This window comes from Schistocerca cancellata, chromosome 2 (assembly GCF_023864275.1).
Source record: "Schistocerca cancellata isolate TAMUIC-IGC-003103 chromosome 2, iqSchCanc2.1, whole genome shotgun sequence".
NCBI lineage: Eukaryota > Metazoa > Arthropoda > Insecta > Orthoptera > Acrididae > Schistocerca > Schistocerca cancellata.
Window position 1 is genome coordinate 691,651,308 of NC_064627.1, and position 25,542 is coordinate 691,676,849.

At 43.8% G+C, this 25,542-nt stretch overlaps 1 protein-coding gene across 1 annotated transcript in view; it reads left to right on the forward strand.

The window, feature by feature from the left end:
- LOC126162450 (protein BUD31 homolog) overlaps positions 1-25,542 on the forward strand; it is a 47,991-nt gene that overhangs the window by 21,208 nt on the left and 1,241 nt on the right. Inside the window, exons 3-4 of the mRNA XM_049918967.1 lie at positions 2,909-3,031; positions 3,113-3,279. Coding sequence (XP_049774924.1) covers positions 2,909-3,031; positions 3,113-3,279 — 290 coding nt within the window. The remainder of the gene's footprint in view (positions 1-2,908; positions 3,032-3,112; positions 3,280-25,542) is intronic.

Below are 25,542 nucleotides of genomic sequence, written 5' to 3' on the forward strand. Positions count from 1 at the left end.
AAAAAGTGCAGTATCATTTGATCATAATATCAGTGAGTCACAGTTGGTATTGACCAACCCATGGAAAACATTGGGTGTAACAGTTAATAGGGATATGAAATGGAATGGTCACATGGCTTTGCACTACCCCAGTATTTTACCAATAATCCAATCAGTCTACAAAAGTGATTGCCTACAAATCACTCGTATGACCCGTTCTAGAATATTTCTCAAGTGTGTAGGACCTGTACCAAATAGGAATAGCAGGGGTTATTGAATTTATACAGAGAAGAGCAGCACGAATGGTCACAGATTCATGTGATCCATGGGAAAGTGTCACAGATGCTGAAGGAACTGAACTGACACTCTTGAAGGTAGATGGGCACTGTCCCAGGAAAGGCTACTGACAAAGTTTCAAGAACTGGCTTTAAATGACTATTCTAGGAATATACTGCAACTGCCTATGTATCACTCATAAAGGGATTGTAAGGACAGATTAGAATATTCACAGAAAGCACAGAGGCAGTCAGATGATGTTACTTCCTGCACAAGAGGCCAGTAGCTGCTATCTGCACCAAAAAGACAGCTTGTGTTTTACGTGGATCAGTTTGTCTTCCGTTCTCGACTGCTGTGGTGTAATCCTGACAAAGTATTCTGGGGAGAGGGGGACACCATAATTGGCATATTTCTAGATGGGTTTATTGGAAAATGAAAATTAAGAGCAAGAAAATTCTTTTTCACCAGGGCAACACTCAAGTCAGCACAGTGGTACTTAGAAGTGTGAAAGGGCATCATCAGGGATGTAGATTTGACAATATTCCAATGTATTCTCCTAATTCAATCCAAAATGATTTGTTGTTGTCCTGTAACTTACAAATTTAACATAATGGAAAGAAACTTTCTTAAAGTGAAGAAGTGGTTGACTTTAAGAATGCTTTGGAGAATATGATAAAAATAATTTTTCTAATAAACAGAAAAATGGATTGCAACATAATTTTTTGAGTAAAAATAGAATTTTAGCTATGTATTTCTATTATTATAATACCTCAGTCAGCACAGTCAATAGATACACAAAACAACAGAAAAATTTTTACCCTAGCTTTCGCAACTTTGTTCCTTCTTCCCCTTTTTCCTCCCTCCCTCTCTCCTCCCTGACAAAGGAACAAAGTTCCGAAAGCTAGGATAAAAAATTTTCTGTTCTGTTTTGTGTATCTATTGGCTGTACTGAGCTAAGTACTGGCCAGCCCCTCTATCTCTGTTTAGTAAACACACTTTACTCTTGGTCAGATTGAACCACACTTGCTGTTAAGATTACTGCCTGCTAATAGTGCCATCATTAGTAGTGTTGATACCATTTTCCGTTTGTCAGGTCCTCTAAAATGTATTCCACAAGTAAAAAAAAAAAAATTACAGCAGTAAGAGGGTAATATATGTAGTAGCTATTGGGAATAAGCTGTTGCAAACTAGCATCGAATTACTTGATAGTTGGGAGCTATTTTCTGTTGCCAGTTCATTAAATGGTTTTTATGATGAACAGTAGTACTGTGTGTTGTGACGAAGCAAGCTGGGATATTTTTACTTCCCCTCTTGTTTTGCCATCTGCCTCCTTAAAATTAATTTTTTCATTTCTGACTAATTACCATTAACATACGTGAAAGTTATCTGCATGCCCATAAAAGGGAAAGGTTGGTCCTCAGTTTAAAAAAAATATAGCGTCAGATCTAATTTTTTTGCTTTAGTTTCATGTATGTAATTGATTTCCTAATTTATTTCGACTATTCCTAGTTAATACTTTTGTGATATGGTAATTGTTTCGTAACTTAAATGCTATTGTTGACTTATATTTGATTATAAGTTCTGTACTAATTATAAACATTCAGAACAACAACTAATAGGATGCTTAAAATATTTATTTGGCTCTATTCGAAAACATGTTAGCAAAGCCAGTCCTTAATTAATTCCAAAGTAATTTGTCCAAAGTATTGTTTGCGTAACTATATCTTTTAATTTCATCATTTATACAAATAATTCGGCCTAACTCTTGCAGTAGAAGAAACTGTAATAAAGATGGAATTTTTTTATGTATTCAGTTAATTTAATGAGTTAAGTTTTAATTGTAATTTCTGTAAATTAAATATCAAATAGTGTGTAGTTTTGGTGCTGATATATTAGGGCCTGATTTTTGGTCCCAAGTCAGTCAGTGCACGGCCGAATCTCAGACAAGAACCCGTAGTGGTTAGATCAACAACAATGCAGCAACTTAACTTTGAAATAAGTGTTACAAAATTAGGCCGTGTGTTAAAACAATGACAGTGTCTGTTCCGTATGTACCTTTTTATTCTTCGTGAACTGTGTGGTTAGGCTTTTACTGCTCATCTACAATAAACTATTGTAGCAGTATGTGGATGTTTGCTTGCAACCTATTAATGAGGCTTATCGAAAGTTTAACAATAGTTAATTGGCCATATAACTGGGTAATTTTGGGGGATTGTGAACAGTGAAAGTAAAGAACTGTGAAATGCAACTGTGCACCTGTTGGCTACATCATTTAAAGCAGTCGTCGTTTAACTACAATCCCTATTTTTCAGCCGGTATCACAATGCAGTATATCGACACAGAGGACAATCGACAAAGAAATAAAGCAGGCGAACGTCACAGTGTGTCTACAGATCTTTTATATATGCAGTGTATTAACCCGTATTTAACAATGGTTTCTGTTATTTTTAGAATAATAACAGAGAAGCTATACTGTAACTTTGTATGTTCTCAACATAACTTTATTATAAGCAAAGGACACACGCAATTTGAGCGGATCTACGTTAAGATTTTAATCTGCTATTTAAGATGATTTGAACTAGTCATACATTCCTCCAGTACAAGCAGTCTTAAACTTTTGAAATATGTGTTCTAATGTTTTTTATTGTTAAAGCTGAAACGGAACCTCATGAAGGAAAGCGAAAAGTGGAAGCTCTGTGGCCCATATTTAAAATTCATCATCAGAAATCGAGATATATATATGACCTGTTTTATCGCAGGAAAGCTATCAGCAGAGGTAGGTAGACAGTATTTCATTAATAAAACTAATTATCAGAGGTGTGTGAGATTGTTGAGTTATATTGGCTTGTTTTTCCAGAGCTGTATGAGTACTGCCTCAATGAAAACATTGCAGATAAAAATCTGATAGCAAAATGGAAGAAACAAGGATATGAAAATCTGTGCTGCTTGCGGTGTATACAGACAAGAGATACTAACTTTGCAACAAACTGTATATGCAGGGTACCAAAGGGCAAACTTGAAGAGGTAAGCAGTTTTTGATGCTCCAAAGAAAATACTTTATTTTGAATTTTATTTTTTATTGGTTTCAGACAAAGCTCATTTCACTGGATATAATAATGTCATGTAATGATACAAATGAGATTAATTTGACTTCATTACAAAATATAAAAACACTATATTAAACAACCAAATTATACACAGGTGTGTAGTTAATGAAATGTAAGTAAACTCCACAGTTGTCACCAACAGAAGTGTCAGTACTGAGGAGGCTAGTCCCCCATCCCAATTGGCCATGAAAAAATGAATTTCCTGCAGAGTAAATTTCTGAAGCTAGCGATTGCTGATTGAGACCACATATCTTCTGCAAAACTGATTATAAGGGTGCGCTGTTGGGTGTGCCTGGATTTAGCCATACTGTACGATCATCGTTCTTTAGATTTTGATTTATTTGACCACTGAAACATAATCTGCAACAGATTTTGTGATTTTACCATTTCCATTGTAATGGATACTTGATAGAGGATCTGATCCGCAACATGTTGTGGCGAGATAGAATTGTCGTCTCAAGAGTGAAGAATTGCCAAATTTGCATGTATTAAGGTCCTAGGAAGTTATTATAATACAGTCTCCACAAATATGCATAGCTGCTGATTGGATACAGTCCAAACATTTGGCCATGACACAACGGCACAATCGTACATATACCTACCATATACTGCTTTGTTTCTAATTGTGTACAGATGTGTGTCCTATGGTCAGCTCCTCACTCAGTGCAGTGCAAGACAAAGCTTTCAGGATGTTAAGTATCTTCCATACTTAGGCTGGAGTTCAGTAACACGTCTTTGGTAGTTCAGTCAAATGTTGTGCCACATACCCACAAATATAACAAGAGTATCATTAAAATAGTATAGTTATTAATAAGCAAATGAAAGGTGGCACTAATTCTAGCAGTTCATTCTCCTTTAAACTGTAGTAAATTATTTTTTATTATTGTTTTAGATGAACAATATCAACACACACACACACACACACACACACCATCTCACTTGAGCAGTGTAAAAGTCCATAATGAAACAGAAAAACAGAAAACAGAAAATTTTTGCATAAATTTGTTTTACATATTCCCTGTAGTCTCTCTCTCACGGTTTTTCATAGAGTAGAGTATTCGGAAGACCTCCTTCACACTCTGTACATGCAACACTTGTTGAATAGTACACCTGGAATAAATGATGTCGATTTTGATCCAGTTACAGACATCCCACCTGTGGAATAGTACCTGTTCTGATAATGGTTTCAGCATTGTCCACCAACAGATAGCACAGTGGCATAGTTACCTGAGCAACATCAGTGTCTACCATTTAATACAGGGTGGATGTGCGGACAAAGAAAAAAATTCCCAGATTTTTCCCGGTTAAAAATACTTTCTCCTAGATGAAAACACACTTTTATCATGTTAAGTAACATTATATTTTCCATCGGAACTGCAAAACTTATCAATCCTTTGAGTGGTTATGGTTTGATACACAGGCGTAGAATTTCCCTGTACTTTAGAAAATGAAACTCAGGGATAAAGACACAGTTTTGGAAATATCTGTGATGTGCAGCAACACATACGCTGCTTTTTTTTGTATTACGAAAGTATATATTGGATTTCCAACAAACGCCGCTTGTTACTTTGAGTCACTGAAATCGAGATTGCGATGCTCTTTTGTAAGCCAGTCTAGCTCGTGTCACATGATCTCGCCAGCCGATGACAGCGGATATTCAGAGCATAGGACACGTGATGTAGTCAGCCAACAGCAATATCACTGTTAAGTAGCACGAACACACAAACAAGGAAAGTTATTACACTCCTGGAAATGGAAAAAAGAACACATTGACACCGGTGTGTCAGACCCACCATACTTGCTCCGGACACTGCGAGAGGGCTGTACAAGCAATGATCACACGCACGGCACAGCGGACACACCAGGAACCGCGGTGTTGGCCGTCGAATGGCGCTAGCTGCGCAGCATTTGTGCACCGCCGCCGTCAGTGTCAGCCAGTTTGCCGTGGCATACGGAGCTCCATCGCAGTCTTCAACACTGGTAGCATGCCGCGACAGCGTGGACGTGAACCGTATGTGCAGTTGACGGACTTTGAGCGAGGGTGTATAGTGGGCATGTGGGAGGCCGGGTGGACGTACCGCCGAATTGCTCAACACGTGGGGCGTGAGGTCTCCACAGTACATCGATGTTGTCGCCAGTGGTCGGCGGAAGGTGCACGTGCCCGTCGACCTGGGACCGGACCGCAGCGACGCACGGATGCACGCCAAGACCGTAGGATCCTACGCAGTGCCGTAGGGAACCGCACCGCCACTTCCCAGCAAATTAGGGACACTGTTGCTCCTGGGGTATTGGCGAGGACCATTCGCAACCGTCTCCATGAAGCTGGGCTACGGTCCCGCACACCGTTAGGCCGTCTCCTGCTCACACCCCAACATCGTGCAGCCCGCCTCCAGTGGTGTCGCGACAGGCGTGAATGGAGGGACGAATGGATACGTGTCATCTTCAGCGATGAGAGTCGCTTCTGCCTTGGTGCCAATGATGGTCGTATGCGTGTTTGGCGCCGTGCAGGTGAGCGCCACAATCAGGACTGCATACGACCGAGGCACACAGGGCCAACACCTGGCATCATGGTGTGGGGAGCGATCTCCTACACTGGCCGTACACCACTGGTGATCGTCGAGGGGACACTGAATAGTGCACGGTACATCCAAACCGTCATCGAACCCGTCATTCTACCATTCCTAGACCGGCAAGGGAACTTGCTGTTCCAACAGGACAATGCACGTCCGCATGTATCCCGTGCCACCCAACGTGCTCTAGAAGGTGTAAGTCAACTACCCTGGCCAGCAATATCTCCAGATCTGTCCCCCATTGAGCATGTTTGGGACTGGATGAAGCGTCGTCTCACGCGGTCTGCACGTCCAGCACGAACGCTGGTCCAACTGAGGCGCCAGGTGGAAATGGCATGGCAAGCCGTTCCACAGGACTACATCCAGCATCTCTACGATCGTCTCCATGGGAGAATAGCAGCCTGCATTGCTGCGAAAGGTGGATATACACTGTACTAGTGCCGACATTGTGCATGCTCTGTTGCCTGTGTCTATGTGCCTGTGGTTCTGTCAGTGTGATCATGTGATGTATCTGACCCCAGGAATGTGTCAATAAAGTTTCCCCTTCCTGGGACAATGAATTCACGGTGTTCTTATTTCAATTTCCAGGAGTGTAGTTTAAATTAACACACATAGTGCTACTACAAGAAAAGCAAAGCTTTCACATATAATATTGGTCTCTGAGGTTAATAATATGCAAGAGAAGCTGATCTTTCATGTATAGTGTTGATCTTTTTTTCACGTGTTACACTGTAAGATCCATCATACAAATGTGAAAGTAAAATTTTTGATATTGGCATAAATGTCTGATCTAAAGGGTTCGAAATTTTTCTAAATGCCTCATCATCAAAGTTGATTTTTAAATCAGAGTCGAACGCTCTGAGAGTTAAGAAATTCATAGTACATTCTCGCACATAGTTCAACTTACGTAAAAGGATGTTTACTTTGAAAGTAATGCTTTTCAAACCACCATTTGCAATATTTTCCCACGACCTGTTAGAAATAGGTTCGTTTCAGCAGTTGCCAGAGAGCGCAGATAACACAAGACACCGCGCTTGCGCAGCTACCATGACGTAAGAAGCCTGTACGTACGTACGTGTAAAACACTAAAAGAGCATACATCAGAGGATACTCCAAAAGCATCGGAATTTTGTGAACCATACTAAAATGTGCACATTCGTATGTGGACATTCGTATGTCCAGATTCCCAATGAAGCTTTTCAGTATGGTTTTTGGGATGTAAATTTTCTTGGAGCACCAGTACTGGATTATATCATGTTTGGTTCTTTATTATGGCATAATGCCATACATGCTAGAAGATGGAAAAACATGCACTTTAAGTGCAGTGAACAGTTGAAACTAACCAGTACTGTGGAATTAAACATTTTGTTTCAAATACATTGACTGCCTCTGCAGAAAAGGTTAATTAAAGTCAAATTTCTTTAGCAAACAGACAAAAATAACTTCTTTGTTCTACTGTCAGAAAGGTGGAAATAAAATAAAAACTGAAACTGATAACATATTTTAGCCTTCCGTAATTATGTGAATGTATTTTAATTCACTTGATAACTCCTGGCCACAGATATCCATTTGTTTTCATTTGACATGAGAGTAAACGAAGAGGAAACAGCAAAATAAGTAAATATAAACACGGATCACTTGGAGACTACCCACTATAACTCTGACTGCTCTGCGCCTCAGCCCCGAATCTACAATATTTGCGAAACGGTTCAATACCAAAAAAATCGATTTTTCAAAAATATGTTCATCTTGTAGCGCACATCTTTCTGAAAAGTCTGAAACATAAAACATATGTGTTCTAGGAAATGTGAGCGTGTTATAATGTCTTAAGTGTGCCAAAGTGCAGTGCTATGCCTCTTCATACAGCATTTTTCTATCGCACGTCACTGTATTTCACTCTGTGGAATTAAAACACGTATATTTTGTAACGGACGCCATCAAACTATATTCAGGACAGTGGAAATTGACATGTCCTGTGGTGCCTCTCCTGCTCCCTGTCGTCGAGAGAACAAGAACTCTTCAGAAAATTTGCACTCTTTATTGCCTACTAGCTAATAACTTGCTGTTTTGTCTGACATAAAATTAAATATAGGATACATAAAACAAATAAAGACAAAAGACAAGCAAGAAAGTACAGATTTCTTCAATCCTTGGCTCCTAGAATTTTTCTCTTATGTTGCTACAGCTTTACATGGCATGCTTCCCTTTGTGCGAAGGAATCTATTACCTCATCAAAGTTCGTGAAACCTTTTGCTACATGAAAATTCGAAATGTCGTTATGTAGTACTGAAAAAGCTGTTAATACAAGTAATACCCAAGACTGGTGTGGTTTCTCAATCTGATTACGTCTATATTGTTATTGTCTGCTAGATAAAACAAAATAGGCCTTTCTAATATTGCAGCAATTTTGTAACACACACGAGACTGTTTTGGCACAAGTGGTCATTTTTATGACATGGCGGAATATAAATCACAAAGTACCAATATCAAATGCCTGTTAGGCCTACTACACACAAAAAGCGTCTTATTCTTCCATAATGTGTGATGTTTTCGTTTCTTCTCCTTCCTTGTTCTAACAAACGATCTTGTCATCACCAATTACTTCCACAATAGAACGTAAGCGGCTGCTAGCAGGGGACTGTACAATCGTTCCTTACTAGTGTAGCAATCTCACCAAAAATTTCATTTTCTCAGATACACTGAGAAGATAATACGTAATCTTTCTCACGTGTTATTCCTGTTAGTCGTTTATTTCCAGTCTGGTAGTCTGCATCTATGGATTTCGCTAGTTATTATAACAACGCTGATCATTCGCAAACCCAATCGACATAATCAGACAGCGTTTGGCATTCATTTGTGCAGCTTCAATCCGCTCAGCTCATATAGTCCTGTCCCCTTTTGTCTGCGGAAAATTTATTTCTAGATGCAACAAGGATTCTTATGACAGAGACTTTACGTACACTGTGCACTCATTCAAAAATCAACTTTAATCAATTTAAAATGTGTTCAAAAATGTTCAGAAACCAACAGGGATGTGTTTCAAAATCATACGAATAATCTATAGACCAACTTCCGCTGGATGCTAGGTGCTTTGTGAAACAAGTTGTTTTTCCCTCAAGAATATGAATTTCGCGCCCCCTTTTCCCGGTAGCATCTAGCTACTTGCTGAGACTGCTTGCACAGCCAACAGCCACATTCCTGTAGCCCGAAGCAACAGAATCTACTGCTCAAACGCGACTCAACTGCACATGCGCATGAGCCCGCTCATAAGTGCTAAAACGAATCTAATGTAAACAGTTGTAACTTCACGCCCGTCGGAGGCAATTTGTTGTTATGAAGCTTGCATAGTGTTCCTAAAGCCTTTGACACATTTTACTGTTGGCAGACGCTTGCATGAGCACTGTGTGTCGTCGTGTATGGCACATTTCCTTTGCAGTTTAAGTTATTTTCGTTTTCTCTCGTTTATGTTTTGTTGTTGAAGTATTATTCTGCAGTAGCGGGATACAGTAATATCCTTTGTTAGAGTATCGTTTCTTACCAGTCAGAATTACAAAAATTACCTGAAAACTAAAACAATGGAAAAAACTCCCATAATTCTAAAAACATTCCCGGGTTTTTCCCGGATCTCCTGGTTGTCCCGGGTCATGTACACCCTTAATAGGGAATGCTCACAGTGAGAAGCAAGCAGGCAACCATGCTGCAAATGCACTCTCGTGCTTCCTATAGCTGACTCAGTGAGTTTGAAAGGGGTTGAATTGGGTGTTTCAAGCGGTGGGATGGGCTTTTTAGAAAATTGCCACACAAATTGTACATACTGCATTAGTTGTGCAACGATGTTGGTATCTGTGGACCACACCTATAGACGAGGTTCTGCACAATCACACACCACAGGTGTCTCCCCCTGTGGGTCCGGGGGTTGGAATAGGCCTGAGGTATTCCTGCCTGTCGTAAGAGGCGACTAAAAGGAGTCCCACACGTTTCAGCCTTTGTGTGATGGCCTCGGTAGAGTTTGACCTCCATCTTTCTGAATTTTTCCAAATAGCGAGCCTTACATGGTGCATTGTGTCCATCATGCATTGAGATCTTTAGCCCACTTTCTCGTCGTCGCATGGCTGTCCCGCTAATTCTCCATCTCTTAGGCGTGGACACCTTCCTGGATGCGTTTTCCACCATGCCTTATGCAGTGTCACTTTCTGCACTGACGATGAACATGGACTTCTTGGCACCACATATCCAGCACGGTAGCCAGTCCGTTAAGGTGGGGCTGCCATGTACCCTGTTGGTTGTAGCCCTCTGACAACACAGTGATTGCTCTGCTGATGCCTGCACTGTTAACTCCCCATGTATGCCATGGAGTTGATGCCCATCTCCCTGGGGCATCAAGACTCCCGGCAATGGCCATTCCTGCCAGGTGGCCCTTGCTGGTGCTGGGTGGCACCAATGCGGAGGGTCCGTGGTCAGAGTGGGTGGCATCAGGGCGGATGATGCACGATGAAGTGTACCACATCATCTCTTGCAGGTGATCAAAACGCCAGCAGCCCCTCCGTGTTCCACATCTCAGTAAAATGCAAGGAAGTACAACCCTAAATCATTCCCCTCTCTGGCCACACAATGGGAGGAATGCCCGGCTAAGGATGGCAGCAAACCTTATTTACCCCAGTACCTCGTATGTACAGAACTGATGGGGGCTCCTTTGTTTCGATGAAACCACAGTTTTTTGTAGACCATTTAGAGGGCAAGTTTGGGAAGGTGGAGGATTTGTCCAAAATGCGGTCAGGGTCATTCTTGATGAAAACAGCATCCTCTGCCCAGTCACAGGCATTACTCGCTTGTGACAAGCTGGGTGATTTTTCTGTTACCATCACGCCCCATAAGAGCTTAAATATGGTCAAGGGTATTATATTCCATAGGGACCTTCTTCTGCAGTCTGACGAGGAGCTGCGCGCAAGCTTAGTGACAAGGCGTTCATTTTGTCCGACGTGTCCAACAGGTCCAAGGAATAATCAGGTTGCCACCAGTGCCTTCATCTTGCCCTTAGAGGGTGACACATTGCCCGAGAAGGTAAAGGTGATGGTCTACCGCTGTGATGGTCTACCGCTGTGATGTAAAGCCATATATAGCCCTCCCCATGTGTGGTGCTTTAAGTGCTGGAAGTTCAGCCATAAGACTTCCCACTGTACTTCCAAGGTCACATGTTGAGATTGTGGATGTCTATCACATCGCAATACTCCATGTGCCCCGCTTCCCATCTGTGTCATTTGCAGAGAGCATTATTCCCCTCGCTCACCAGACTGCAGGATTTTACAGCACGAAAGGAAAATCATGGAATACCAGACCCTGGATCGACTGACCTACACTGAGGCTAAGAGGAAATTTGAGCGTCTACATCTTGTGGCTATGGCCACCTCTTACACTGCCGCTATGAGAACAGTTGTAGCCCCATCCGTTCCGCAAATTCCGGTCGGCTCTGAGCCGGAAAACTACACCTGCCCCCTTGATGGTGGGGGGCACTTCCCTCCCTGTTGCTCCCACATGACCTACCTCAGGAGCATGCTTCCCCCCCACCCCTTCCCAACCATCGGGGGCACCAGTCCCCACTTCTCAGCTGGAGAAGCGTAAGTACTCTTCGGCACCTCTCACTAGGAAGGGGCCCCTTGTGTCATTTCCTTCCCAGATTTTCTGCTAGTGGGAAAGATGACTCCCACCAGTTGCTGAATTGCTGAAAAGTAGCTGGTCATAGGGTTTCATGATCATTCTCAGTCCCTCCCAGCCAGAGAAACCCAAGGAGCAGCGAGAGAAATCCAAACAGATGGTCCCCAAGACAAAGGGACTTCCGGTGCACCCACACCCTTGCTACCTACGAGCTTTGCTTCTGGGGATGAGGTGGAGATCCTAGTGTCAGCCAAGGACCTAAATCCTGTTGGACCCTCAGACACCATGGATACAGACTGCTCAGGAAATAAAGCGGTGGCAGCCGGTGACCCTGAGGCATAAACTGCCTCATTGAATGTTCCATGCTTCCCAGTCTCATGATGATGTCATCCTCCATGCCCACAGACACCTGCCCAGATGGGCTTTAATCAAGGCGGACTGGGAAACTTTTACCTCTGCTGTCACCATTGAAGCTCCCACACATGGTAACATCAATGTGATGGTTGAGCAGGTAACTACAGGAATTGTTTCTGGGGCAGAAAACGCAATCCCTCGCTCATTAGGGTGCCCGTGGTGAAACACAGTCCCTTGGTGGTTGCTGGAAGTTGCTGAAGCAATTAAGGAGCGTCGGTGAGCTCTACAGCGGCACCCTTCCCTGGAGCATCTCACAGCCTTTAAACGGCTCCGTTCCCGCGTGCGCCGTCTTATCAGACGACGGAAGCAGGAGTGTGGGAGAGAGATGTCTTACCATTGGGTGTCATATGTCACCTCCCCAAGTCTGAGCAAAGATCAAATGTGTTTTCGGGTACCAGACCCCAACAGCTGTTCCCGGTGTTAACATAAACGGCGTGTTATCTACTGACAAAATTGCAGTTGGCGAGCACTGTACTCAAGCCTCTCTATCGGAGAATTACCCCCACCTGTCACAATCTCAAATGGTGGCTGTAAAGGAAAGTGATTTCGTTCACTACATGCCACAGTGAATCCTTTAACGGCGCATTTACAGAGTGGCCTATCCTCAGTGACCTGGCATATTGCCCGGACACAGCTCCTGGTCTAGATTGCATCCACAGTCAGATGATTAAACATCTCTCATCTGACTAAAAGTGACATCTCCTCGTTGTCTTCAGCTGCACCTGGTGCAGTGCGTCTGTCCATCGCAATGGTGCGAGAGCACCATCATTGTGGTGCTCAAACCCAATAAAAACCCGCTTGATATGGAAAGCTATTGGCTCATCAGCCTCACGAACATTCGTGGTAAGCTGCTGGAACGTATGGTGTGTCGACAGTTGGGTTGGGTCCTGGAGTCGTGTGACCTACTGGCTCAATGTCAGGGCGGCTTCCGCCAAGGTCTCTCTACCGCTGATGATCTTGTCCCTCAAGTCTGCCATCCGCACAGCCTTTTCCAGGCACCAACACGTGGTTGCCATCTTTTTTTTGTTTGCGAAAAGTGTATGACACGACTTGGCGACATTATATCCTTGCCACATTATACGAGTGGGGTCTCCGAGGCCCACTCCCGATTTTTATCCAAAATTTCCTGTCGCTTCGTACTTTCTGTGTCTAAGTTAGTGCTTCCCATAGTTCCAACCATATCCAGGAGCATGGGGTTCCGCAGGGCTGCATTATTGATTGTCTCTCTATTTTTAGTGCCCATTGACGGTCTAATGGCAGCTGTAGGGCCATGCGTCTTGCCTACTCTGTATGTGGTTGATTTCTGCATTTCTTACTGTTCCTCCAGTATTGGTGTTGCTGAGCGGCGCCTACAGGGATCCATTCACCAGGCGAAGTCATGGGCTCTAGCCACAGCTTTCAGTTGCAAAGTCTTGTGTCGTGCACTTCTGTCGGCATTGTTCATCCGGCACCAGAACTTTATCTTACTGACAATCTACTCACTGTAGTGGAGGCATATCGATTCTTAGGACTGGTTTTCGATGCCCGATTGACTTAGCTACCTAATCTTCGCCATCTTAAGCAGAAATGCTGGCAGCACCCCGGCAGCGGCCTGGGTGTCACGTTTACTCGACCCAGTGCACCACTGTGGCATTCGCCTAGCGACGGTAGCTTTTAGAATGAGTCTGGTGACCAGTGTCCTGGTGGAGGCCGGAGTTCCCCCATTCGAAGTTAGGCATGCACAACTGCTCGCCAGTTACGTTACACGCGTTCATAGTTCTCCTGCATATCCAAATTATGTCTCCTTTTCCCACCCCCGGCAGCCTGTCTCTCGCATCAGCAGCCCGGTCAGGGCTATCCCTTCTGTTTGAACTGAGTCCTTCCCTTTACTACCTATACTTGAGGTCCATTCACATTCACCTCCATGGTGTACACCTAGGCTGCGGCTTTGCCTGGACCTTTCACATGACTCTCCGCTATCGCTTTCTTTAGATTCTCGACATGTACCGGGGCCGTGAAGTGGTTTACACTGATGGCCGATGGTAAAGTTGGCTTTGCGTATGTCAATGGAGGACGTGTAGAACAGCACTCCTTGCCCGATGCGTGCAGTGGTTTCACTACAGTGCTGGTGGCAATATTTCGTGCTCATCAGCACATCCACTCGTGCCCAGGTGAGTCATTCCTCCTGTGTACTGATTCCTTGGGCAGCCTACAAGCTAGTGACCAGTGCTCCAGCTCAGAAGTGGGACTGATATCACCGATGGGGGGGTGGGGGGGGGTGTTGCTCCCGAAGTAGGTGGTGCGAGAGCAACAGGGAGTGAAATGTCCCCCACCATCAAGGGGGCAGGTTAAGTTAAGTCTTCTTGTTCCGAGAGGCGACAGGAATGTGAGGAACTGATGGGACGAAAAATATTCTCGTAGCAGTGGTGTAAGAGGTGGTCATAGCCACAGGTTGTAGGTGCTCAAATTTCCTCTTAGCCTCAGTGTAGGTCAGTCGGTCCAGGGTCTTAAATTCCATGATTTCCCTCTCTTTCTGTAAATACTTGCGGTCTGGCGAGCAAAGTGAATGATGTTCTCCGCAGTTGACAAGATAAGAGGCAGGGCACGTTGAGTATTGGGATGTAATAGACGTCCACAATGTTGACATGTGACACTGGAAGTACAGTGGGAAGACTTATGGCTGAACTTCAGGCACTTAAAGCATTGCTTAGGGGGAGGGATCTATAGCTTGTCGTCAGAGGCAGACCATCACCTTGACCTTCTCAGGCAATATGTCACCCTCGAAAGCCAAGATGAAGGCACCGATGACAACCTGATTATCCCTCAGACCCTGATGAACGCGCCAGGCGAAATGAACACCTCGCTGCTCTAAATTTGCGTGCAGCTCGCTGTGAGACTGCAAAAGAAGGTCCATGTGGAATATAATACCATGGACCATATTTAAGCTCTTATGGGGTGTGATGGTAATGGATACATCCCGAACTTGTCACAAATGAGTAATGCCCGTGACTGGGCAGAGGATGCTGTTTTTATCAAGACTGAGCCAGAGTGCATTTTGGACAAGCCCTACACCTCCCTAAACTTGTACCACAAATGCTTCACAAAAGGTTGGATTAAAAGAGGGAGGAAGGGACCAAACTAAGAGGTCATCAGTCCGTTGCTCCGAATAAAACAATGCCCCAAGTTTGAGAATAGAACAAACGAGACTGACAGAACAAAAGAAAATGAAAGGAAAAATCACAAGGACAATGAAGGGCAACAGATGAGTAAATGGACAAAAGGGGGACAAGAAAACCACAGAAACGCAAGAAACGGGATGAAGAGAGTAGATCAACAAAGCAGATGACCATGGCTGGCTGACCATGAGAATAAACAGGAGAAGCCAGCTACTCTGCAACACAGAGGGACAACGGACATTCGCTAAAACTTAGATAAAATCATAAAACCCACCCTCACAAATAATACGTAAAAGTAAATCAGCCAGTGAGGTGTTGTCAGATAAAATCAACGGCAACGAGTCCAGTAACTCAAGATTCCGTCACTGGGCAGTCAAAGTGTGACAGTGCTCTAGAAGATTAGCCACTGTCAACCAGGTGCAGCACAGACACTGAGGCAGGTCTTCGTGGCTCACGAGGTAACTGTGGGTCGCCCAATCGTGGCCAATGTGGAGCTGGCAGAGGACAAGTTATTCCCTGCGAGAGGCCTGCATGGAAGACTTCCACACATTCGTAGTCTCCTTAATGACACACAGTTTGTTGTGCCTACGGTTATGCCATTCTGTCTCCCAAAGCCAAAAAAATCCTGCGGCGTAAGTCAGAACCCAGGTCAGGTTCAGGGGTGCTCATCTCCAGAAGCAGTTTCTGCCTAGCCTGTTTGGCCAGCCTGTCGGCAAGTTCGTTGCTTAGCATTCTGACGTGACCTAAGGTCCATAAAAACATCACTGAGCAACTGGACCATTCCATAGTGTAGTTTGCGTTTCTGTCCTAAACTCAGTCTGTAGTGAACCTGTGCCCCCTCAAAACCCTCTTGAAGCTTTGGTTGTCAGGATAAGGACAATGCAGGAAATAACTGTCTGCAACGAATATCTTCCTCCAGATGGTGCAGGGCCCCTGAACATATTGGCTGCACTGATTGATCAACTCCCTAAACCTTTCCTACTTTTATGAGATATTAACGCTCATAACCCCTTGTGTGGTGGCGCCATTCTCACTGGCTGAGGTAGGGAGGTCGAAAATTTACTGTCACAACTCGACCTCTCTCTTAAATAAAGGGGCCGCCACACATTTCAGTGTGGCTCATGGTAGTTACTTGGTCATTGATTTATCAGTATGCAGCCCAGGACTTCTCCTATCTATCAATTGGAGAGCACAGATGACCTGCGTGGTAGTGACCACTTCCCCATCTTCCTGTCACTGCCCCGGCATCAGGCCCATGGACACCTGCCCAGATGGCCTTGAAACAAGGCAGACTGGGATACTTTCACCTCTGCTGTCGCCATTGAATCTCCTCCACATGGTAACATTGATGTGATGGTTGAGCAGGTGACTACAGGAATCGTTTCTGTGGCAGAAAACACAATCCCTCACTCTTTAAGGTGCCCCCTGCAAAAGGCTGTCCCTTGGTGGTCACCAGAAGTCTCTGAAGCAATTACGGAACGTCAGCGAGCTCTACAGCAACATAAGCGGCACCCTTCCCTGGAGCACCTCATAGCCTTTAAACAGATCTGTGACCGCATTCGCCAGCTTATCAAATGAGGGAAACAGGAGTGTTGGTTGAGACATGTCTCAACCATATATATCCTTACCAAGTTTGGGCAAAGATCAAATGTGTTTTCGGGTACCAGATCCAACAGGTGTTCCCAGTGATAACATAAATGGCATGTTATCTACCTTTGAAAACGCGATTGCCGGGCACTTTGCTAAGCACTATGCTCAAGCCTCTGCATCGGAGAATTACTCCCACCTGTCGCACTCTCAAATGGTGGCTGGAAGGGAAATTCCTCTCGTTCACTATATGACACAGTGAATTCTATAACACACCATTTACAGAGTGGGAGCTCCTCAGTGCCCTTGCACGTTGCCCTGACATAGCTCCTGGGCCAGATTGGATACACAGTCAGATGATTAAACATATCTCATCTAACTAAAAGCGACATCTTGTCATCAACGAGATCTGGTGTGGTGGAGTCTTTCCATCCCAATGGTGGGAGAGCACCATTCTGGTGCTCAGTTCTGATGAAAACTTGCTTGATGTGGATAGCTATCGGCCCATCAGCCTCATGAACGTTCTTTGTAAGCTGCTGGAATGTATGGTGTGTCAGCAGTTGGGTTGGGTCAGGTCGGGTCCTAGAGGCACATGGCCTACTGGCTCCATGTCAGGGCAGCTTCCGCCAGGGTCGCTCTACCACCGATAATCTTGTGTCCCTTGAGTCTGCCATCCGCACAGCCTTTTTCATACGCTAACACTTGCTTGCCATCTTTTTTGATTTACAAAAAAATGTATGACATGACCTGGCGACAACATATTCTTGCCACATTATATGAGTGGGGTCTCCGAGGCCCACTCCCGATTTTTATCCAAAATTTCCTGTCGCTTTGTACTTCCTGTGCCCAAGTTAGTGCCTCCTATAGTTCCACCCATATCCAGGAGATTGGGGTCCCGAAGGGCTCTGTATTGATTGTCTCTCTATTTTTAGTTGCCATTAATGGTCTAGCAGCAGCTGTAGGGCCGTCCATCTCACCTTCTCTGTATGCAGACGATTTCTGCATTTCGTACTGCTCAACCAGTACTGTTGTTGCTGAATGGTACCTACAGGGAGCCATCCACAAGGCGCAGTCATGGGCTCTAGCCCACGGTTCCCAGTTTATGCCCGCAAAGTTGTGTGTTACGCACCTCCGTCGGCATTGTACCATTCATCCAGAATCAGAACTTTACCTTAATGACGATCCACTCACTGTAGTGGTGACATCGATTTTTAGAACTGGTTTTTGACGCCCGATTGACTTGGTTTCCTCACCTTCGTCAGCTTAAGCGGAAGTGGAGGCAGCACCTCAATGCCCTCTGCTGCCTGAGCAACACCAACTGGGATGCAGGTCTCTCTACGCTGCTGAAACTCTACAGAGCCCTTGTTCAATCCCGCTGTGACTATGGGAGTGTGGTTTATGGTTCTGCGGCGCCCTCGTCATTATGTTTACTCGACCCAGTGCACCACTGTGGCGTTCGCCTAGTGACAGGAGCTTTTAGGACGAGTCCGGTGACCAGCGTGCTTTTGGAGGCCGGAGTCCCTCCATTGCAGGGTAGACATGGACAACTGCTGGCCAGTTACAGTGCACATGTTTGTAGTTCTCCTGCACATCTGAATCACCATCTCCTTTTCCCACCCACGGTGGTTTATCTCCCGCATTGGCAGCCAAGGTCAGGGCTTCCAATTGCAGTTCGTGTACGATCTCTTCTTTCCGAACTGGATTCCTTGCTTTTACGACCTGTACTTGAGGTCCATTCACGTACACCTCCATGGTTTAAACCTAGGCCGCAGCTTCGTCTGGACCTTTCACATAGCCCCAAGTACTCAAATTAATCCCATGGCTCTCTGCTGCCACTTCTTCATGATTCTTGACATGTACCAAGGTCACGAAGTGGTTTACACCAACGGCTCAATGGTTGATGGTCACGTCGGCTTCATGTATGTCCATGGAGGACATATTGAACAGCATTCCTTGCATGATGCCACTGCCAAGCTGTTGGCTATATCTCGTGCTCTTGAGCCCATCCGTTCATGCTGTGGGGAGTCGTTTCTTCTGTGTACTGATTCCTTGAGCAGCCTACAAGCTACTGAGCAGTGTTACCCTCATCATCCTTTGGTAGCAATCATCCAGGAGTCCATCTATGCCCTGAAACGGTGTGGTCATTCAGTGGTGTTTGTCTTGACCCCAGGTCATGTCGGAATCCCAGGCAACGAACTTGAGAACAGGCTACACGGAAACAGCTTTTGAAGATCTATGCAACCGACTTGCATTCAGTACTATGCTGTAAGGTTTTGCGGCTTTGGGAGATGAAAGGGCATAACCTCAGCACGCACAACAAACTGTGTGCCATTCATTAAAGAGACTACGAATGTGTGGCAGTCCTCCATGAGAGCCTCTCACAGGGACTCTGTTGTTCTCTGCCAGCTCTGCATTGGCCACACTTGGGTGACGCATGGCTACCTTCTCCACCATGATGACCCACCTCAGTGTCGGTATGGTGCTCAGCTGACAGTGGCCCATATCTTGGTGAGCTGTCCTTCGGCTGCCCTGTGATGGATTCTTCAGTTACCGGACTTGTTGCCATTAATTTTAGCTGACAATATCTCATTGGCTAATTTAGTTTTACATTTTATATGTGACGGAGGGTTCTGTAATTCTATATAAGTTTTAGCACGTGTCCTTTGTGTTCTCCACTCTAATGCTTTTTGGGTGGATGTTTTAATGTCTTGCAGAGTGGCTGGCTTTTCCTTTTTATTTTCGTGGTCGGCCAGCCACCGTCATGTCCTCTCTTGTTTTTACTCATTCTACCTGTTTCTTGTATCCTCTGTGGTTTTATTTTCCTGTCTTGTCCATAGTAGTGTTGGTTGTCCTTCTGTCATTCTTCTGGCTCTTCCTTTCTCCTGTTATTGTGATGTATGTCTTCTTTCTTTCCTTATTTCCTTTGTGTAATTATTTTACCAGGAACAAGGGACCAATGACCTTGGAGTTTGCTCCTCTTCCCCCCCCCCCCCCTTCCCCTATAAAATAACTACCAAAGCACAGATGGGGGGTGGGGGGGTGAGCAATAACTATTGCAAACTGGTTATTATTGTGAGGCTAAAGGGCTGCAGACCTCTAGCCCGTCTTCTACTCTCACCACAGCATCAACATTAATGGCTGGACCAGTGCCATCAGAGGATCACTTGTAAGATGGTACGACATGCCATTGTCTTCAGTGATGAAAGGAGATTCTGCCTACTTGCAAGTGATTGTTTGCGCATACGATGTAGACTTGGCAAATGCTGCCTTCTAGAGTGATCTTGTCACACACACATTAGCCCCATCCCAGGGCTTGTGGTGTGGGTTGTGATTAGCTACAAATCTCATTCATCTTTTGTGTTTCTGGAGGGGACGATGACTCATCTTTTGTGTTTCTGGAGGGGACGATGACCAGCGCTTAGTGCAGATGTGTTGTTAGACCCATTCCGCCGTCCTTTCAAGAGGAAGGTGATGTGTTGTTCCAACAGGGTAATGCTCACCCGCACACTGCGTGCGAGACTAGACGTGCTTTGCGAGATACGCAGCAACTTCCCTGGTCAGCACGATCTCTGGACTTGTCCCCAGTTTGAGCATATGTGGGATACAATGGGACGAGAAGTGACTAGTGTGCCTCCTCAACAAACAGCCTGCAGAACTATGTGAGTAGGTCGAGCAGATGTGGCATAACATATCCCAGGACAGTATGTACCATCTATACAATTGACTGGATGCCACAGTAGTGGCTGCCCATGGAGGCTACACAACATACTAAATGGGTGTTTCAGCATGGATTGATACCTGGTATGCCAGAACCACTTGTGCTGTTAAACTGTAAATAAAATAATTTCATGTACTCCATATGCACTGTTGCAACAATAAACATTTTTACACTTCCAACATTGAATTATTCAGCACAACTTTTTTATTCCGTTGAAGTATGATGCAAACCAGCTGTGCTGAAGCCATCAATTCCATAAAACTTAAGTTTTTCAAAGAGAGTAACAGATGTACACAATGAAATACCTTGGGAACATCACGAAAATACTAGCTAATGATATTTTATTATTTGTGAATTGTGCCGTTTGATGAGTGGTTGTATAAAAAGGATTCTTTCGAGCAACTCTTCTAGAATCCAAACTGTGACATGCTAAGTAAATTGTTTCCACTTAAGTATGAGACTTCTCTTGAGTACTTTGTTTTTAAATATTTTGGAAAAGTTGACAGTAGGGAAAATTGCATATTTTAACCTGTCCGGAAAAATTCCCTGTGCCACTTACACATTCATATATCACTAAGGACATTACTTACTAATCATCTCAGGTGCAGATTTGAGGGTGCAAATAAGACCTCTTCTCAGTCAGAGGTGGAACATCATGCATTGGACTACTACCCCCTCTGATAAACTGCACACTACCAGGGAGGCTACTGCTTCAAAGTGCTCCTCCTTGAAGAAAACCCATGTTGTCTCCGCATCTGTTGTCAGACCAATCCATAATTTAATCTTGTTTAATGAGTCACCCCCATGTTTTGGTTGTGAAGCCTTACAGATGGTAGTGTACATCATGGTGGTGCTTCCTTCTTATAGTTCTCCCTGCTAACCATGATCTTCTGGATTCCTCATCTCTAATATCTGCAGACAATGTACAGGCAGTTGAATGGGTTTCCTTGTTTCGCTGAGAATGTGGTTTTCGTTCTTAGCTATAACATTTTAAACTACTTTTGGAGCAGGGGCAGGATCATTGGGGTTGAGGCGTGGCATCACATGTTACTCGTGTCGAGAGCCTGTGTATCAGGAGAATGACTCGTGTGCACAGTGACATATGGTTGAGTATGTAGTTCTAATTTTCATCCATCAGAGTCCAGTAGTGCTCAGAGACATTCCAGAAACAGGTCAAGAGAATGTGTTTGTGAATTGTTGTTTATTTATTGAAGGCTTTTTTTGTTTATTTATATTTGTACAGTTTCGTATATGCTTTTAGTAACGTGAATGATGCGTGAATGTGGTGTAAAGTAAATGTGTGTATCACTGTTCTACTAATAAACACTGTACGATCTAGGCTGAGAAAGTTTTAACATTGTGAATGCAGACGATGGGGAATTTTGTATCACAATACGTTAAGTAAGTTTATGGTAAAAGGAAAGCTAATTTGAGTGCAAATGAAAATAGTTATTAACGTAAATTATAAACAAAGTATCGGAATGGAAGTATTTATTTCGGTGGAAAAAGTACAGTTCAAAAGTATGTTATTTGGTAATTGGTTAGTCATGAAAAGTGCGTACTAACGCAGGAGAATAATGTTTTTCTATTGGCTTAAAGAAAACTGACAAATCAGAACAGAGTATTCTTCGTGCATCTTTTCTCTTGGATATATAGAATTCTTACAGCAGTCTAAAGTAGTAGGAGCCCAGCCCTTCAATGGCACGGTCTTGTGTAGTATAAGCTCTGCAGGAAGTTACAATTTGCCGGTTTTAGTTGTGCTACATGTTCCAAAAGTGTTTTAAACTGAAGGTATATTTATTCCGTGTGTTTTTCAGAAAGTACAGGTTTTTTAAGTAATTTTGTGTATGAGAAAAGACAGTAATTCCATGTGGTGTATTGAGCAGATGGGTGACTAAAAACTTGAGTGCATTAGACACTGATAAACGTAATAGTATGGCAAGCGTTTTCATTTATGAACAATCCATGCTTAGTAGCTGCTCAGATTTCGGGAAATACGTTACCATAAACTTACTTACCTGAATGAAAGGGTTTGTGCAGGACTGTGTTAAGATTAGCACGGGCTTGGCAGGGAACATGTACATTATCAAGATTCAGAATATACTTAAGTTGCCAGTATTTCTACCTTTCATTCGAAATTCAGACCTTTTCCTGATTTTTGGAATAGTTAAGTTTTACGCAGCCTGATGCGTGTTGCCGTACGGTAGGTTTCTGCTCAGCTTTCTTACTGGTGATCTGCTGCAATGAGTTCACAAGTAGGTGCAGGTAATGGACGAAAGGAACTGCACCGCCACAGCGTGTCCTGCTGCATGCGGGGTCTGGGTCACCATCGACTCTGCCAGCTGCCTTGGTCATCTCTCTTTTACTCTGTTTTAGTTGCGTTTAGCTGCTTGTAGCCCATTTTTGTGCTGCAGCCTATTTTACATTTTAGGAGCAGTATTCTGATAAAGACAAGACCTTAAGGTCTTGGTAACCTGCCTGCTGGCTGAAGACGAAACAACAGTGGAGCAGATTTTTATACTTTCTCAAAGACAGTAGGTGCTGTCCCCATCTTTAACACCTTGACTGTAATAGATCAGGGGAGTGCGGCTGCTGTTGAGGGATGGCCCCTGTCAAATGTTGAATCTCAGGACATTCACCCACCCACCTACTGACTTGATGTTCATTTCATTTTTAGCATTTTTCCTATTACTGTTGCGAATCCTCCCCTCTAGAAGGCATTTTTTACTCCGTAACTGTTGTAGCCCTTCGTCTTCGAAGGGGTCAGTTACACACAAGGTTTCACGTGGCACAAATGAGCGCTAGGGAGGTATTTGTTAGCTCTCTGATCAGCATTCTGGACCATTTCATATACTTTTACCTCCCTGAATTATTTTTTAGCTGTGGCATCAACATTGCTTTCAATGTCTTGTTTTAACCCTGCTATACACTTTCATAACTCAAAATTCCTGGCTGACATCAATAACTCCAGATCTCTCTCTTTACCAAGGGCTGACAACATTACTGTTTAATCCCTTAACTCTGCAACCAACCATCCAGTGACTTAAATTGGTCAATGTGGACTTGCCTCTTCTTTTATTTTTGCAGGGGGGTAATGCATTACTCAAATTAATTTGATTACTTTAGTAAGGAAAAGTGGGAGAATACAAGGTCTACCTGTCAGGAGTCAAAGCAGGAATAGCACAATGGGGTGTAGGGCTTTACATCAGGAAAGAAATGGAACCCAGCGTAGTTGCAATAAGGTATGTAAACGAACGACTAACGTGGATAGATTTGACAGTGTCTAGCAAGAAAATTAGGATTGTGTCGGTATATTCGCATTGTGAAGGGACAGATCAAGATAAGATGGATAGTTTTTATGAGGCACTCAGTGATGTAGTTGTTAGAGTAAAGGACAAGGACAGTGTTCTGCTCATGGGTGATTTTAACGCCAGGATTGGAAATCGAACAGAAGGGTATGAAAAGGTTATGGGTAAATTTGGAGAGGATATGGAGGCGAACAGGAACGGGAAACAACTCTTGGATTTCTGTGCCAGTATGGGCTTAGTAATCACAAACTCCTTTTTTAAACATAAGAACATTACTGGTATACTTGGGAAGGCAGGGGAACCAGATCTGTCATTGACTATATAATAACAGATCAGGAATTCAGGAAGGCTGTGAGGGACACACGTGTATTCAGGGGATTCTTTGATGACACTGATCATTATTTAATCTGCAGTGAAATTGGGATTGTGAGGCCGAAAGTGCAGAAGGTCAGGTCCATATGTAGGAGGATAAGAGTGGAGAAACTTCAGGATAAGGAAATCAGGCACAAGTACATAACAGCGATCTCAGAAAGGTACCAGTTAGTTGAATGTAGCCAATTACAGTCATTGGAAAAGGAATGGACAAGGTACAGGGACACAGTACTAGAAGTGGCTAAAGAATGTCTTGGAACAGTAGTGTGTAAAAGTAGGAAGAAGCAAACAGCTTGGTGGAATGATACGGTCAAGGCAGCCTGTAAAAGGAAAAAGAAGGCGTATCAAAAATGGCTACATACCAGAATCCGGGTAGACAGAGAAAGTTATGTTGAAGAAAGAAACAAAGCCAAACAGATAATTGCAGCATCCAAGAAGAAATCGTGGGAAGACTTTGGAAACAGGTTGGAGACTATGGGTCAAGCTGCTGGAAAACCATTCTGGAGTGTAATTAGCAGTCTTCGAAAGGGAGGTAAGAAGGAAATGACAAGTATTTTGGACAGGTCAGGAAAACTGCTGGTGAATCCTGTGGATGCCTTGGGAAGATGGAGGGAATATTTTGAAGAGTTGCTCAATGTAGGTGAAAATGCGATCAGTAATGTTTCAGATTTCGAGGTAGAATGGGATAGGAATGATGATGGAAATAGGATCACATTTGAGGAAGTGGAAAAAATGGTCAATAGATTGCAGTGCAATAAAGCAGCTGGGGTGGATGAAATTAAGTCGGAACTCATCAAATACAGTGGAATGTCAGGTCTTAAATGGCTACACAGGATAACTGAAATGGCCTGGGAGTCGGGACAGGTTCCATCAGACTGGACAAAAGCAGTAATCACACCAGTCTTTAAACATGGAAACAGAAAAGATTGTAACAACTACAGAGGTATCTCTTTAATCAGCGTTGTGGGTAAAATCTTCTCAGGTATTGTTGAAAGGAAAGTGCGAGTATTAGTTGAGGACCAATTGGATGAAAATCAGTGTGGGTTTAGGCCTCTTAGAGGTTGTCAGGACCAGATCTTTAGCTTACGGCAGATAATGGAGAAGTGCTATGAGTGGAATAGGGAATTGTATCTATGCTTTATAGATCTAGAAAAGGCATATGACCAGGTTCCTAGGAGGAAGATATTGTCTGTTCTACAAGATTATGGAATGGGAGGCAAACTTTTGCAAGCAATTAAAGGTCTTTACATGGATAGTCAGGCAGCAGTTAGAGTTGACGGTAAATTGAGTTCATGGTTCAGAGTAGTTTCAGGGGTAAGACAAGGCTGCAACCTGTCTCCACTGCTGTTCATATTATTTATGGATCATATGTTGAAAACAATAGACTGGCTGGGTGAGATTAAG